Consider the following 15,905-nt stretch of genomic DNA (forward strand, 5'->3'; position numbering starts at 1 on the left):
CTCAATGGTTACTATAAACCATCTCTGCTACGTTATCACTTGTCTAAGAAATTTTTTAAAAATCTAGAACTTATGAAGCTCATTTTTAATGCAATATAATTTGGGGGAAAAAACCTAAAATATCTGGACAGAGCCGATTACTACTGCAGTAGTAGTAGACTACTGACTTACAGAGACAAAGAACTGAAAACAATGTTCTGGGTTTTGTGCATATATATCTAAGCTTAAAATCTTCTCAGAAGAAAAGATGTACAAATTTCATCTGAAAAATGAGCACAATACAGCCCATTGTTAGGGGTAATGAGAAGGGAGAGCATTTCGATGAGAAGGAAAAACATATATCGTGTCCCTCACATGAGAGAGAGTGAAGAATTGAAGATGCTGACAGGGGTTAAATAAAGATAGCACAGAGAGAGGAACCAGAATGAGCCATAAGAGTTATCAGCTCACAAAATTCACTGGAAGCCAGATTAGGCATTTTGGCCTTTAAACCAGCACAAACAGTAGTCATCACCATTATGAGAAAGGAACACGAGCTGATTTATATTTTCAAGATTTACTTTCACCTCAGATCACAGAATGTATTAAAAGAGAGGAAAATTGGTGGGAATACAGTTTGGTGCAGCCATTCTTGAAAACAGCATGGAGATTTCTTCAAAAACTAAAAATAGATTTACTATATGATCCAGCAATCCCACTCCTGGGTATATATCCAAAGGAAACTCTAATACAAAAAGACACATGCACCCCAAAGTTCACAGCAGCACTAGTCACAATAGCCAAGACATGGAAACAGCCTAAGTGTCCATCAGCAGATGACTGGATAAAGAAGTTGTGGTATATTTATGTAATGGAATACTACTCAGCCATAAAAAATGAAATAATGCAATTTGCAGCAACATGGATGGACCTGGAGCTCATCAGTCTAAGTGAAGTAAGCCAGAATGAGAAAGAAAAATACCATATGATATCACTCATATGTGGAATCTCTCTTAAAAAAAAGACACAAATGAATTTATTTACAAAAGAGAAACAGACTCACAGACATAATAAACAAACTTATGGTTACCAGGGGGGTGGAGGTGGGGAGGGATAAATTGGGAGTTTGGGATTTGTAGATACTAACTACTATATATAACTACTATATATAAAATGGATAAACAACAAGTTTATACTGTATAGCACTGGAAACTATATTCAATATCTTGTAGTAACCTATCATGAAAAAGAATATGAAAATGAATACATGTATGTATATGTATAACTGAAACATTATGCTGTACATCAGAAATTGACACATTGTAAATTGACTATACTTCCACTAAATTTAAAATTTAAAAAATAGGTAAATTAAGAAAAAAATAAAAGAGAAGAAAAATTCCCTCTTACATATAGAACTTCCCTGAAATCCTTCATTCTCTATGACCTGTTGAGGCCAGTTTCTGATAAAGGTAGGAAAGAGGTATTCAAACTCATTGAATTACGAGGAATTATGTAAACCGGGAACTTATCCTGATAAACAAGACTCAAAGACTCTCAATCTCAATTTCTCTTCTAACCAGGAATGTGTATTTATACAGTAATTTAACCTTATACTAGAAACATGTTAAAGACAAGATCCTTTCAAAGGATTCGTTGGTAATGAAAGCATCCCCTGTGTACTTTGGTAAGAAAACACAAGACACTACAAAATCTTGAAGAGTGGATAAATAAAACTGATATGTCTTAGAACATTCTATTAAAAGACTGAATCATAGTCATCATTCTGACTTCTGCATGAAACTTAATTGTATCACAAATTAATCACATTATATTTGGTACCAAACCTCTAATATTTAAAAGAAAAAGTGATAAATTAACCACAAACCAATGATCTACATAATATATAGTTCTTAAGTGACCGCAATTCTTCACTGATTTCATGATATCAGGGGTAGATTCTGTTATGCTACTTTTCCATCTGGAATGTACTTGTGGCTTGTTTTGGCCACCAGTTTACAACATAGGCAGCACCAAGCAGATGCCAGGCCTGGATCTCAAGAGACACTGCAAGCTTCTCTTCTCACTTTTGGAATTCTGCTACCACGATGTAAATAAGCCTCAGTTTGCTTGCTGAATGATGACACTTGTGGCTGCATCCTTTCTGAGACCCCAGCTAACAGCAAGCCGGACCTCTGACGTGGGAGTGGGGCCATTCCATTCTTCATAATCCAGCCCTCACTGACCTTACGGCTAAATACAGACGTAGCAGCAACCCTAGCTGAGAGCTGACGGGGCTGGGATACGCAGCCTCGCATGACCGCACAACTGAAAGGGCACCTGAGTTCAAATCCTGATCCCATCCCTTGGTAGATCTGTCACCTTGGGAAAGTCCTTAACAGCCCCCAACCCACATTTCTTCACCTTTAAAAAAAGTAAGAGAACTGTCAGAGCTGTGGACGCAACATGCTTGGCCCTGTGTGCCAACAGAAAGTATACCTAACTTATGGTAGTTATTTTTATTCTGAGAAATATGAATTACACTTGATTTATTTTTAAAATCTGAGCTCAAGAAAAAAAAAAAAAGCCAAGTTTCCACCAAGAGACAATTTAAGTCAGAATAGCAGTGTCCTACATAATCTTTCTACAATCCTGAAAGTTAAAATTTTTTTTGATCACCTACTTACATGCATTTCACAAAAAATTGACAGGCTTGGAAGTGCAAATTTGATTTGCCTTGGACTGAGGAGTCCTGTGATAGGGACAGAGCTAATCACCTGTGTGTTTGTCTTTTTTTCCTTTTTTATTGAAGTGTAGTTGCTTTACAGTATTGTTTTCAGGTGTACAGCATAGAGATTCAGTGATTTTTTTCTGATTAGATTCCATTATAGGTTATTACAAGATATTCATTGTAATTTCCTGAGCTATACAGTAAATCCTTATTGCTTATCTGTTAGAAGTATGGGATTAGCAGCTACAAACCTGTATGCTTTTAAGAGTGCCACCTGTCTTCCCTGGAACACAGTCTCACCCACATGCCAAAGCGATTGACCCCTTTCCAGCACTCACCTTCTATGACTTCAGTTTGTTAAAGCCTCTTAGAGAATCTACCATAAATATAAGAATAGATAACCTCACCTACAACAATACAGTGTGTAGAAGAGATTAACGACCCTCATATATGCATATATCTTTGGAGACATCAGGCATCTTGGTTGAAGTGAGAGAGGAAGTGTATCTTATTTTAACACCATGATTTGCATTGTCATCTTTGTTTCCATAAAAATCAATCATGTGAGCTGTGTACATACCTTAACCTCTTTGCCAGGAAAATCATTAAGTGCTCTGAAACTTTTCTACAGCTGGATCTCTTTAAAAACCTCACAAAAGCAATACATCTACTCCCCAACATCCAAAACTGCACATAGACTTAAACACAACAAAATTTTAAATGGTTCAACAAATCCCCAAAAATCTATCCATAATTTTTGTGGTTACGATTTGCAATTAAAATTTCTACCACTATAAGATGCCCAAGTTACATTCTATAACTATAATAAATACTTCTAACTTGGCACATTTACATCTGAACTGCTAATCTTCAGTCCCCCAAATTGATCTCTCTGCTCATTTCTCATATTAAGTAAGAAATTTTACTCTTCTTGTTTCTCAAGCCACAAATTGGGAATCAATCAACTCTCTTTTTCTCCCACCTCCTCTTCAAACTCCTGAGAAACCCTGGTGCCCCTACCTTCAGAACATATCCTGAATCTTAGCACTTTTCATCATCTCCACTGGTACAACCGTGGTCCAAACTACCACCATTTTTGCCAAGATTATTGCAAAATCCTACCAGCTGGTCTGTATGCTCATTTCTCTGTAGTCTGTCTTCAATAGTCCATGCAGTCCTTTACAAACACACAAACAAAAAGTAAGTCATGTCACTCCTGCTCTTAAAACAACCCTGCAAATCTATTAATTTATTCTAAGTTAAAGTCAAATTCCATACAGTGGCCTCAAGTTCCTCTATGAGCAAACCCTCTATTACCTACAAGTCCTTATCTCCTAAGACTTGCCCCTTCTCATTCTCTTCCAGCCTTGCTGACTTTCTGTTTCTCAAAAACAGCAGCCCTGCCCCAGCACCAAAGATATTCGACCTGTCTGTTCCCCTGATACACTCTTCCCCAGATACTTGCCAGGCTCACACTCTCAGCTCTCGTAAGTCCCAATCAAATGTCATTTTCTGACATTTCTGCCCATTCTTACCACTCTATTTTAAATTCCATATCCTCTCCCCACCAACCATCCCCATCTTTATTATTCTGCTCAGACCCTGCTCTGCTTTCCACAAGACCTACAGTCATCTTCTAACTCTTGTTTATTAAGTTGTATGTTTTTTCCCCACTAGAATGCATTAACGGAGCAAAAAGATTGCTTTGCTTTGCTGACTGCTGAATCCCGAAGTATAAAACTGTTCCTAACATCCAATTAATATTTCTAAAGTTAATTAATGTTTAATTACTTTTATCTTTTGAGGCTGGTTTTCCCCGAAGTATCATCTACTTCTATCCTAGCTCCAACTGTTCAGGACAAACCTTCAGTCAAGTGGACGCCCCTGGTCAGTGTATGACATCGCCAATATACTAATAAGAAGGGAGAGTAAATAACAGAGAGGACTCATAACCACTAAGATGGGAAGATGGGCTAAAATAATTCCTGAATTTGAAATGAATTGGAATTAAAAAGTGAATAAAATAAATGACAAAAAAAATGTCAGAGCCAGTCATGCTAAAGCATCGCATGTAGAATGACGTCTCAAGTCGTGTGTACCCTGCAGGAACTCTGCTCCCTGCTCCCTTCACAGGAGCACTTAAAATTCTAGGGGAGAGCGTGTCCCTCTAGTACCAGAAAATCAGTACCAAGAAGTGAAGATATGACACTCTAGCAGCTTGGACAGCTCAGAGGACCAGAACCACTAGTCAAAAAGCCCATCACCATTTTTGTCCTCTTGTTTTCTCCACTGTGTAAGGACGTATATGATGTCCTAGGGTTAACTACCGGACTGAATTTGAATTCTAGGTGAGGGTTATATATATCATTAATGGAATTCTCTTTAGAAGACTCTGTGTGTGTGTGTGTGTGTGTGTGTGTGTGTGTGTGTGTGTGTGTGTTTGGCATAAGAATAACCCTTTGAGAGCCAGGTCAGACTGTCTGAGGTCACAACTCAGATCGCAGAGAAGCCAAACCACTTAGCTGCCCCTGAGCCCAGCTGCTTACCCTTGGTCAGGAAGGACACTCTGGGAAGTGACACCCTCTGCCCTCTCCTCTGATGTCTTGGGCTGCCCTGTTGGACCCAATATATGTATTTCCTCAGCAGCCCTTTGGGACCCCTCTCACAGAACAGCCCAGAAACAGACATCTCAGTCTCCAAAGACACAATTAAAGTTCATTTGGATTATGGGGATTACATAGTAATTAGGATATGATAAAATGAGGAATATTTCATTAAAAGTGGACTCGCAACGTGGATGTAAGCCACAGTGTAATCATACATGTAGTCACATGTTATCTGATAACAGAAACTCCAAATTGCACTAATTAGACTTTTCTAGGAATTATCTGGTGATCTACAAGGTTTTTCCCTGCCATATGCCTCTGTCTGTCCAGGCTATGCTTCCCTGTCTCACTTTTCAGGAAACTCCTATCAACCCTTGGTGCTACAGCCTCAATTGTAACCCTCCAAAATCCTCATGTCAAAGCCCTAACCTCCAGTGACTTGGGAGGTGACTGCATCTGGGGACAGAGCCTTTACAATGGTAACTGACTTAAAATGAAGTGGTTAGGATGAGCCCTAATCCAATCGGAGTGGTGTCTTTACAAACACAAAAATCGGAAATTTAGACACACAGAGAAATACCAAGGATGCTTGTGTACAGAAAGCAGACCCTGTGAGGATCAAGCCAGAAGGTGGCCGTGTGCGTGCAACGGGGAGAGGCATCAAAAAGGATCAGCGCTGATGGCACCCGGATCTTGGTCATTCAGCCTCCAGAACCGTGAGGAGAAGATTTCCTCTGTTTACGACACCAGCCTGTGGCGTTTTGTTACGGCCGCCTTAGCAAAATGATGTACAGCTTATCAGCACCAGGGCGTTTATGTTGGTTAACTCCACGTTTTACATGTATAGAGACTACTCGAATTAGGAAATGTGACCCATGAACATATTCTTTAATTTTTCATTCAGTCATACATAAAACTGAACAAAGGAATCCAAACATTCATATGACCTTGTATCAATGATTGGTTTCGCTCATAGAGAGTTTCACTCTGAATCCTCTCTTTGATGTAAAGCTTTTGAAGTCTGTTGCTCTGCTCATCTATCTCTATCTCTATGTCCATTTCTGTCTGTTTCGTAAAGCAGTTCTTCTTTTACCCTTGGTTCTTTTAATTCTTGGTGAAAATATTATTTTATTGGAATCCTGCAGTGACTCTAAAGACGTTTGTTCTTCCCTACATACATTGTCAAGGAAATCTCTGCATTATAGCAAGCAAAAATATGAAAATAAGAAAAGAGAAAATAAATGTATTTTGCAGGGCATTTTACAGTGGGTAGTTCACTTATGACCTCATAAGTACCTCTCCCTCCTAACAAATAACTACGTGCCTCTGGAGCCAGAAGCCCTGGGTTTGCATCCTTGTCTTCCCACCCATGAATTGCTTGATTAGAAGCAAGCCATTTCATCCATCTAAACATGACTGTGATTCCATAACCAGAATTAGAATTCCATATTACAGATTAAAATGTTGTACTTACAAGCAGCTTACAAACGGTCAAGTAATTTTAAAAATTGAAGAAAAAAAAAACCACTTTCAACTTTTCAACTTTCTCAGAATCACAGCACTACAATAGAATCTGTTCCCAGCTAGCATGCATAGCAGTTTTCCGGCAGTTGCTTATTTTATTTATTTCTGAGACCACAATCTCTTATCAATGACATAAAGACTATCTGTAAAAAAATAAAATAAAATAAAATGATAATAATAATAATAATAATAATAATAATAATAATAATAATAATACAGCCTTTGTTTACCAAAGCCTCTGTCTGAGAAACGTGGCTCTATCTAACATTTTCCTCAGGGCACCTTTAACATCTTTATTTCTTAAGCTATAGATCAAGGGATTCAACATGGGAATCACCACCGTGTAGAACACCGACACCACTTTATCCCTTTCCAGGGCATAGCTAGTACTTGGCCGGGAGTAAATGAAGAGAATGGAACCGTAGTACAAGGTGACAGCTATCAGGTGAGAGCCACAGGTGGAGAAGGCCTTGAGGCGGCCTTGCGTGGAGCGGATCTTCAGGATGGCAGCAATGATGAAGAGATAGGAGGCCAGGATGAGCACAGAGGGAGTGATGACATTGGAGGCAAGTATAAAATAGAGCACCGCCTGGTAACTCTCCTCCACATCACAAGCCAACTTGACAAGCGGAGGCAGATCACAGAAGAAATCATCAATGAGGTTGTCCCCACAGAAACTCAGGGTAAATGTTTCACTGGTGATGATGGCTGAGTTCAGAAAGCCACCAAAGTATGAAGCTGCAACGAGACTGGCACATAACCGTGGGGACATCACCTGGGAATAAAGCAAGGGGTTGGAGATGGCCACATAGCAGTCATAAGCCATGGCGGCCAACAGATAACACTCACTGTAGGCCAGTCCAGCTGAGAAGAAGAACTGAGCTGCACAGCCAGCAAAGGAGATGCTTTTGTCATCAGAAATGCAGGTTATCAGGATTTTGAGGGCATAGACAGAAGCATACCAGAGATCCAGGAACGAAAGCTTTCCAATGAAGAAATACATGGGCGTATGGAGCTGAGAATCAGCACAGATCAGAGAAATCAGGGTGATGTTCCCCAAGAGACTGAAGATATAAGTGATGAGGAAGATGCAAAAGAGAGCTCTCTGTAACCATGGATCTGTCGTGAACCCTAAAAGTATGAACTCCTTCACTGTGGTGGAATTTCTCCCATCCATCGATTTTGGGTCTCTTTGGTTCCTTTCTGTGGAAAGATTAGTCAGCATGTCATGATTTAAGATACAGGTATATCAGCTCCCCATCATTTGCCATTTTAGGTCATTGAAGAACTCAACTGATGCAGACACATTGTTCATTATAGCACATGTTTATACTGAGCTGCGTATCATTTTTGTTGGATAACTGGGGATTATTCTTTGCTGTCCTGAAAGATATAGTCATTATGCACAGAACATAGTATGTGTCAAGCACGTATTTTTAATCTAATTGTCTTCCTTTTGAGAGATGGTGACTTGTTCATCTTTTCTTCTGTTTGCACTTAGGGTGATCGGGGACCACGTGGAAGATACGAAAAAGGGACTTTGTTTTCTCTTCACATCCTTGAATCTTTTGTCTTTACTAGAGAATTACACGGAGAAGCATACTTTTATTATTCTAACCATATTCTGGAATATCCTTGGAAGTACATTTACTATAATTTCCTTGAAGGCAACACTTATATTTTATTCAATATTTTCTCCACAAAGTCAAGAAGACATCTATACATAAAGTCAAAAGAATGTGTAACTTGATAATAGATTTTCTTAGATTATAGGAATTTGAGACCATAGCCACCAGTATGACACTCAAATGTATGCTGAAAGGAAGCAAAAATATTAATCCATGGATAATTGTGTTCAAAATGTGGTTGAATTGCCAATAGAATCAAAAGTTTAAAATAAAATAAATAAAATAAAATAAAACAAACCGGCCAAACTGACTGATTTTAGGGGAATATGGTAAGTTGCATATGATCCATAAAGATATTCAAGTTCTTTTTTTAAATCAAAGTGCAATTGATTTACAATGTTATATTAAGATGTACAGCATAGTGATTCAGTACTTTTACAGTTTATACTTTATTAAAAGTTATTACAAGACACTTGCTATAATTCTCTGTGCTGTATAATATATCCTTGTTGATACTCTATTTTATACATAGTAGTTTATGCCTTAGTCTCAAATCTCTAATTTGCCCCTCCCCCTTCCTTTTCCCTGTTGGTAACCACTAGATTGTTTCCTACACTTGCGAGTCTATTTCTGTTTTGCATATATATTCACTTGTATTATTTTTTTAATTCCACATATAAGTGATCTCATACAGTATTTGTATCTCTCTGTCTGACTTAGTTCACTAAGTATAATATCCTCTAGGTCCATCTACATTGCCACAAATGGTAGAATTTCATTCTTTTTTATGGTTGAGTAGTATTCCATTGTGTGTGTGTATGTGTGGGCATGCACACGAGCATGTGTACACATCTTTATCAATTCATCTGTTGATGGGCACTTGGGGTGTTTCCATATCATGGCTAAACAGTACTGCTGTGAACACTAGGGTGCAAGTATCTTTTCAAGTTGGTATTTTCCTAATTCCTGGAACCTAGGGCTGTTACTTAATGGAGAAAGAGTTATTAAGTTAAAAAATAAGAGTTTTGAGATAGGAAGATTATCAGCATGAGCCCTAAATACAACTGTAAATATCCCTGTAAGAAGACGAGAGGGAGTTCTGACTTCAGGCGCCAGAGAAGGAAGCAGTGTGACCACAGACACAGAGACTAGGTGACACAACCACGAGGAACGCCAGCCCCCACAGAAAGCTTGAGAGGCAAGAAAAGGATTCTCCTGTAGAGCCTCTGGGTAGAGTGGGATCCTGCCAACACCTTGGTTTTAGCCCAGTGATACTGAGTTCTGACTTCCAGAACTGTGAGGGAATAAATTTTTGTTGCTTTAAGTCACCAAGTTGATGGCAGTTTGTTAATACAGGATGTATGGAATTCAGTCTCTAACCATCTTCTTTCCTTCAAAATTAGAAGCAGGAGACTGGACTGGTGCCTGCAATGGAGGAAGCACCATCTCTCCCTGTCTATGTTACAACCCACAGGGACCGTCCGGCTACCCAGCACAATCAAAAAAGGAGTAAATTATCGTTGTCAGGGTTCTGAATATAATATTTTTGCTATTAGATCCAAGGCTTTCAAAAGCTCTTATGCTTGAGGAGAAAAAAAATATTCTTTTTAAGTGATAGACTTAAAATTAAGCTAGAAAAATAAAGAATTTCTCTCTTGGAACTTATCTTTTTAATGGATGGAATCTATAACTTTTAGCTTTAAAATAAATATCAATGCTACACTTATTATCAAAGTAGAAATGATTCATAATGAGCCAAAGAGGATTGGAAGAAGTAATGTTTCAAAACCTTAGACTTTCAAGGCTGTCAGGGGCTAAGATCTTTTTTTAATGAAACACATTCCCAGAAGCAGCTTAAGATCAAGAATCAACAGACCCGGGTTCTGATCTGAGTCAGCTGCTGTCAATTTTAAATAAAAGTATAACCTCTAAAACGTTATCTTCTCACCTACCTTGCTTAGTTCAGTGAGACTTTTATGAGATCATAAATGTGATTATGCACTTTGAAAACTAGAAGTTAAAACTATATATTGCATTGTCTGTAACTTCATGATGTCTTCACCTCTGTAACCTGTCATTCACTTCTATGTACTTTATCTTCCAAGGATTTCCAATTGTATGGATGCTACGTCTCCCTAGTTTCATGTGGTCTCGTGCAGAAACCTCCCCCCCACTTCTTTAATGCATGGCTTTTATGCAAGCTGGGAAAATGCTGAGCTCACTTGCAGAATTACAATTGGGAATGTAAACTGCAGAAGACATTTCTTCCCTAATCTCTCTCATTTTCCTCTACAGGTATTAAAATATGAAATAGACATACATGTGAATGTTTACCTGTACTGTATCTCTATCAATGCTTTTACAAGTGAAAAAGAGTTGAAGATGTCTTAATGCAAGACACAGGGCACAGATAAACAGGGTAAATTTTAAAAATGGAAAAAGAAAAACAAGCTCCAGACATAGCGTGGAGGCAAGGATAAAACTTACTGCACACCGTCAGGTCCTACCCACTGCTCTGTGCAAGCCACATATCTGATTCGAAACTTTCTAGTAGCCCATATACACAATTAGTAGCATTCAAAAGACAAGCAGATCAACCAAAAGGTTGCTGTTCTTGATACCAACTTTGGAATCATTTCTCCCAAGGATCCTTTTAAAGAGAATGATTAAAATGTAATGAATAATATAATATATTGAATAGTAGTCTTATATATGTAGACACCAAAAAGAGTTTTTTTGAGCTACCTTTACTTGCCATTCATTCATAGACTGTCTGCATGCCTTGTTAGATTCAAGAGACACCCAGAGACCTTCTCCCTACAAAAGATCTCTCCTCTTCATCTCTCAAACATCTCCCTTCGTCGGGAGAACTTTTTAAGAGGTAGATGCTTCTAGGAGTGGTCATCCAAAAGGAGCTGATCTCTTAGTGATCTCTCAGTCCTCTCCAGGTTTGAAGCACTTGCCACCTGAGTCATTCTGTTCAATACTTTAATCAGATACTTAATTGAGTTATATATTAATTATAATAGTACAGTATGACCCCAAGGACATAGCTATATATAAAATCTACCTATTTATCTATATCTATATTTTATATGCAAATCTTAGGTGTTAAAAAAGTGACCTATATAGATAGAAATATAACTACAGAGATATATTAATATATTGAAATAGATATGGATAGATAAATATATAGAGATAGAGACATAGAGATAAATAGATATAGATTAATGGAGATAAAATTGTACTCCTCTTAAAGAGCTCCTATCTCACTCATTTCTTAACATAGAAAAAGAAATATTTCAGAGTCATGAAAATATTGACCCATACCAGTATTTCCATCTCTGACCAACTCTAAAGACGAATAAGTTTGCAGCAAGATAACAGGAGGGGAAACAGTGGGCCACGCAGAGAGCTACACGTAACTACAGAGGGTTTGTGAGACTGAAAACATCTATTAAGTGCACATCTAATTGTCTGTTTCACTGAAAAGGAGAATAAGAACAGAACAAAAGACATTTGGAGACATTTCAGCTTTCTCCACCAAATATAATCACAGGAGAGAAAACCTTATTATATTTCATGAAGTAGAATTATGTTATGGTTGGGTTATATTAAGAAGTGTTTTGGTTTTGTCCATATGGTAATCTATTGACCTTTTAAACCTGGTTAATTATTAACATAGTACTTACCACATGAACATAGATAGTTACTTCATTTGAATTTCAACTCAATTCCAGATTTTCTCACATTAACTTAGAATAAAAAGTGCCTTCTATTCATGCCACAAAAATCCTATTTCCAAAGGCAACAAAACTGGGAGAAAATATAAACCTGAGCATCCCGCTGGGATATGCTGCTAAAAGCAAAGATCTCCATGAGCTACTCTGGTGCCAAGTGACCAATTATAATGCTCACTTATCTTTCTGGGCTGAAGTAGGGAGAGATCATTCATCACGAATATAATTGGTCCAATTAACCAGTAAAGTCCCTTGGCTTTGTGAGTTTCATTCATGCATTTGTGATAAAATGAGAATTCGGCAGAAGGGAATAACCCACAGAATAGTCAGCACGCAAGAGATGCTCAAGAATTATTTGCAGCCCATGAGGATAATGATAGTGATAATGATAAAGACCACACCACATCTCTCTCTGCTTCTTGGTCCACAGACAGTTCTATCCAAGCAGGACCCAGGTGGAAAGCACAAGGGCTGCCCTGGGAGGGCACGTGCACACACCTGAGGCGCAGTGGGACTGTGCGAAATTTCACTGCAAGGTCTGGGAAGTTTGCCAGGAAGGCAGACTAAGGAAGTTGAATAAAGATGGATAAACCAGGAAATAATAGCAACAGAAGTCCACAATCAACACAGCTGAGATGCAAGACCATCCTTTACACACTGTAAAGGAAGGAGTCTAAAGCTTGGGGAGGCAGGAATGGTGATGTAGTTTAAATATGTGCAACCTATTCAACCATCAGCTAAAACTGTGGTTCTCAAAACTCTTGACCTAAGCAACCCTTTACACTCTTAAAAGAATTATTGAGGACCCCAAAGAGCTTATGTTTATGTAGGTTTTATCAATCAATATTTACCATTTCAGATATAAAAAATAAGAAATGTTTTTATTAATTCATTTAAAATAAAGAATATACCCATTGCATGTTAACATAAAATAGATTAATAAATACAGGTAACTATATTCCCATACCAAAAAAGGTATGGTGAGCAGAGTTTTATACTTTTGATCTTTTTATAAATGTCTGGCTTTAACAAGACAGCTGAATTCTTATATATGTTCTCAATTCAGTGTACAGTTGATCCTAGAACAACGCAGGTGTTAGGGACATCCACCCTCCATGGAGTCAAAAATCCACATGTAATTTATAGTCAGCCCTCCACATACATGGCGCCTTTGTATCTGCAGTTTCGCCTTGTGGATTCAAACAGGGGAGTGGATTGTAGTATTTACTGTTGAAAACAATCCACATAGAAGTGGACCCATGCAGTTCAAACACCTGCTGTTCAAGGGTCAACTGTCTCAAGATACGTTGTTCGGGTTGAAGCGTATGAAGAAAATTCAGCCTTAAACACACAGGCAATTAGAAATGGGGAGAATATTTAAATTGTCTCCAGACAATTGTGATACTCTTCTGACACAATAACAAAACTCAAATAGTATTCTTTAAGTTAACTTCAATGTAAAATATAAAGCCAGTATCTGTAAAATCCTGGGCTATGATGAAAATACTGAGCGTACGGACTCCATGAAAGTGACCAGACCACCCCCTCAGCAAGTTCCCTGATCTGCGCTCTGAGAACCCGTCATGAAATAAGCACAGGAAAATGCGTAAGAGATGTAATTATAAATTTATGTAAAAGGCATAGTGAGAGGAAAGTGAGAGAGTGAGCATTAGATTCATAAGGAAAATAAAATAGTGTAATGGTCTGACAAGGTTTGTACAAAGGAAGAGAGATTAATTTGTGCTGAAACGTCGTAAACACCGATTGACTAGTAAGCTATTGCTTCTCAGCTTCAAACCCACTCGTATACTGTGCTTCAGGACACTTTGACAGGGACATTGCAAACCACAAGGCAGAGGGAGGCCGGAGGCTGGGAGAGGAGGAGCAGACTTGCTCCTTTCTGCTATCCCTTCCCGTTCTGTCAGTGTCACCCTAGAGATGCTTCTTCACCCCAATATAGCAATGTTGTTCCTGCAGTAGCATTTGACGCCAGCTTGCACTCTTTCCAACACCTGGTTACAGCACCTCAAAGACACAAACCTCAAATGTATGGGACTCAAGATCATGTGGTAGGTGAGGAGGGGAGGGCCCCAAACTTCCCTGAAGAGCTACAATTTCTCTAAGGTAGGTGTTTTAGCTTTTCAGTCTCTTCAGATTTCTAAGTTTTAATAATCTCAACCTTTTCCCCTTTTTTTGCCCCAGCCCTAAATGCTGTAGCTGCTTCCTAAAGTTGCTACTTCTTTCAGACTCAAGTTTTCCTCTTGGTCTTTTCAATGCTTCAGCCATTCAAATAGCAATTCTTTTCATTTACATTTTCTCTGTCAATATAATTGCTGGGTTTCTGTCTCCTGGTGAGACCCTCACTGATACAAAACAAAAAAATTTCTTAACAAGAAAACCATAAATGCAAAGACTTGGAAGTATGCAAAAAATTAACTCATGAATGAATGAATGAATTATAATACATTGAGTCCTTTTAATACATGAGCCCTTTTCCTCAAAACCCTTAAAGTTTATTGGAGAGAAGACTTGTTTTAAAATATGCTCTCTTTTGGAAAAGTTTTTAGCACATTCTGCCTTTTATTCCCCTGATTGGCCCCCACACAAATTAAATCCATGAAGCCCTAACTTGAGGCAGGCACAGTAGTAACCATTCCTAATCTCATTTATCCTCCCTGGAATCCTGTATCTACCATTATCTCCAGTGTATAGGTGAGGAAACTTTGGTTTAGGAAGCTTAAATCACTTACCTGAGTCACCCAGACAGCAGGAGCCAGAACTGGTCATTTAAATTAGGCCCTCTGTCTGCAGACACTCCGAATAAAAGAAAACAAAATCTTCCTTGGAGATTGCTTTCATCACTGCAATAACAGTTTGTAATAAAATATGAAAAATTTTAAAAATGGAACTACAGTTACTTTCACTCCCCCAACTAAGAGGGGTGCCGCTGGCAGGCTGATCCAGTATCCCACTTCACACACCAGACTATTCACATGAAGACAGCAGGGCTTGTCTAATTTTTCCCCAGAAATTTATCTCGGATTTACCAGTTTTCAGTTTCTGTAACCCTTGCTGAACCTGCTGCTATGCATTATCTCGAAAACGTCAGCCCCATCTGGCTGTCACCCTTTCGTGTTTAGACTCCTGTGCTGTCACCGGACTTCTGGCCACTGATTCCTCCTGCTTTCCATCCTGCCTCCACACAGCTGCTCTGATGATTCTCCAAGAACTTATACCATAGTTTTACTCCAGAATCTTAAAATCTATCCTATTGGTTCCCCATTTTCTACAAAATTGAAACAGTTCTGTATATGGGTGAGCTTAAGCTGTGCGCCTGTTTTAATTCAAGTTATTTCAGGGACCATAAGGAGAGACACAAGTGTGGGTGCATAAATGTAAATTTACACACAGAACCAAGGAGATTCCTTGGGCAGTGCTCAGCCTTGGGGAAAAAAAGAGTCCAGTTGTGCAGACTTCATCCAAGAGCACGGGGGCAGAGGTGATTTGTGGAACACCGTGGACTAAGTCGTTATTCAGCCATCAAAGAGAACGAAATCCTGTTATTTGTGAAAACATGGGTAAACTTGGAGGGCACATTGCTAAATAGAAAGATTCAGAGACAGAAAGAAAAATACTGCAGGAACTCACCTATGTGTTAAGTCAAAAAATTCAAACTTCTGGAAGCAGAGAATAGGAT

At 38.6% G+C, this 15,905-nt stretch overlaps 1 protein-coding gene across 1 annotated transcript; it reads right to left on the reverse strand.

Annotated features, from left to right (window-relative positions):
- Nucleotides 1–7,066: 7,066 nt before the first annotated feature.
- On the reverse strand, nt 7,067–8,017 carry LOC102530668 (olfactory receptor 9G19-like). Its single transcript, XM_015247787.2, has one exon. The coding sequence runs from the start codon at nt 8,015–8,017 to the stop codon at nt 7,067–7,069; it is 951 nt and encodes a 316-aa protein (XP_015103273.2).
- Between the last annotated feature and the right edge of the window lie 7,888 nt (nt 8,018–15,905).

The sequence above is a fragment of the Vicugna pacos genome, chromosome 10 (genome assembly GCF_048564905.1).
Source record: "Vicugna pacos chromosome 10, VicPac4, whole genome shotgun sequence".
Classification (NCBI taxonomy): Eukaryota; Metazoa; Chordata; class Mammalia; order Artiodactyla; family Camelidae; genus Vicugna; species Vicugna pacos.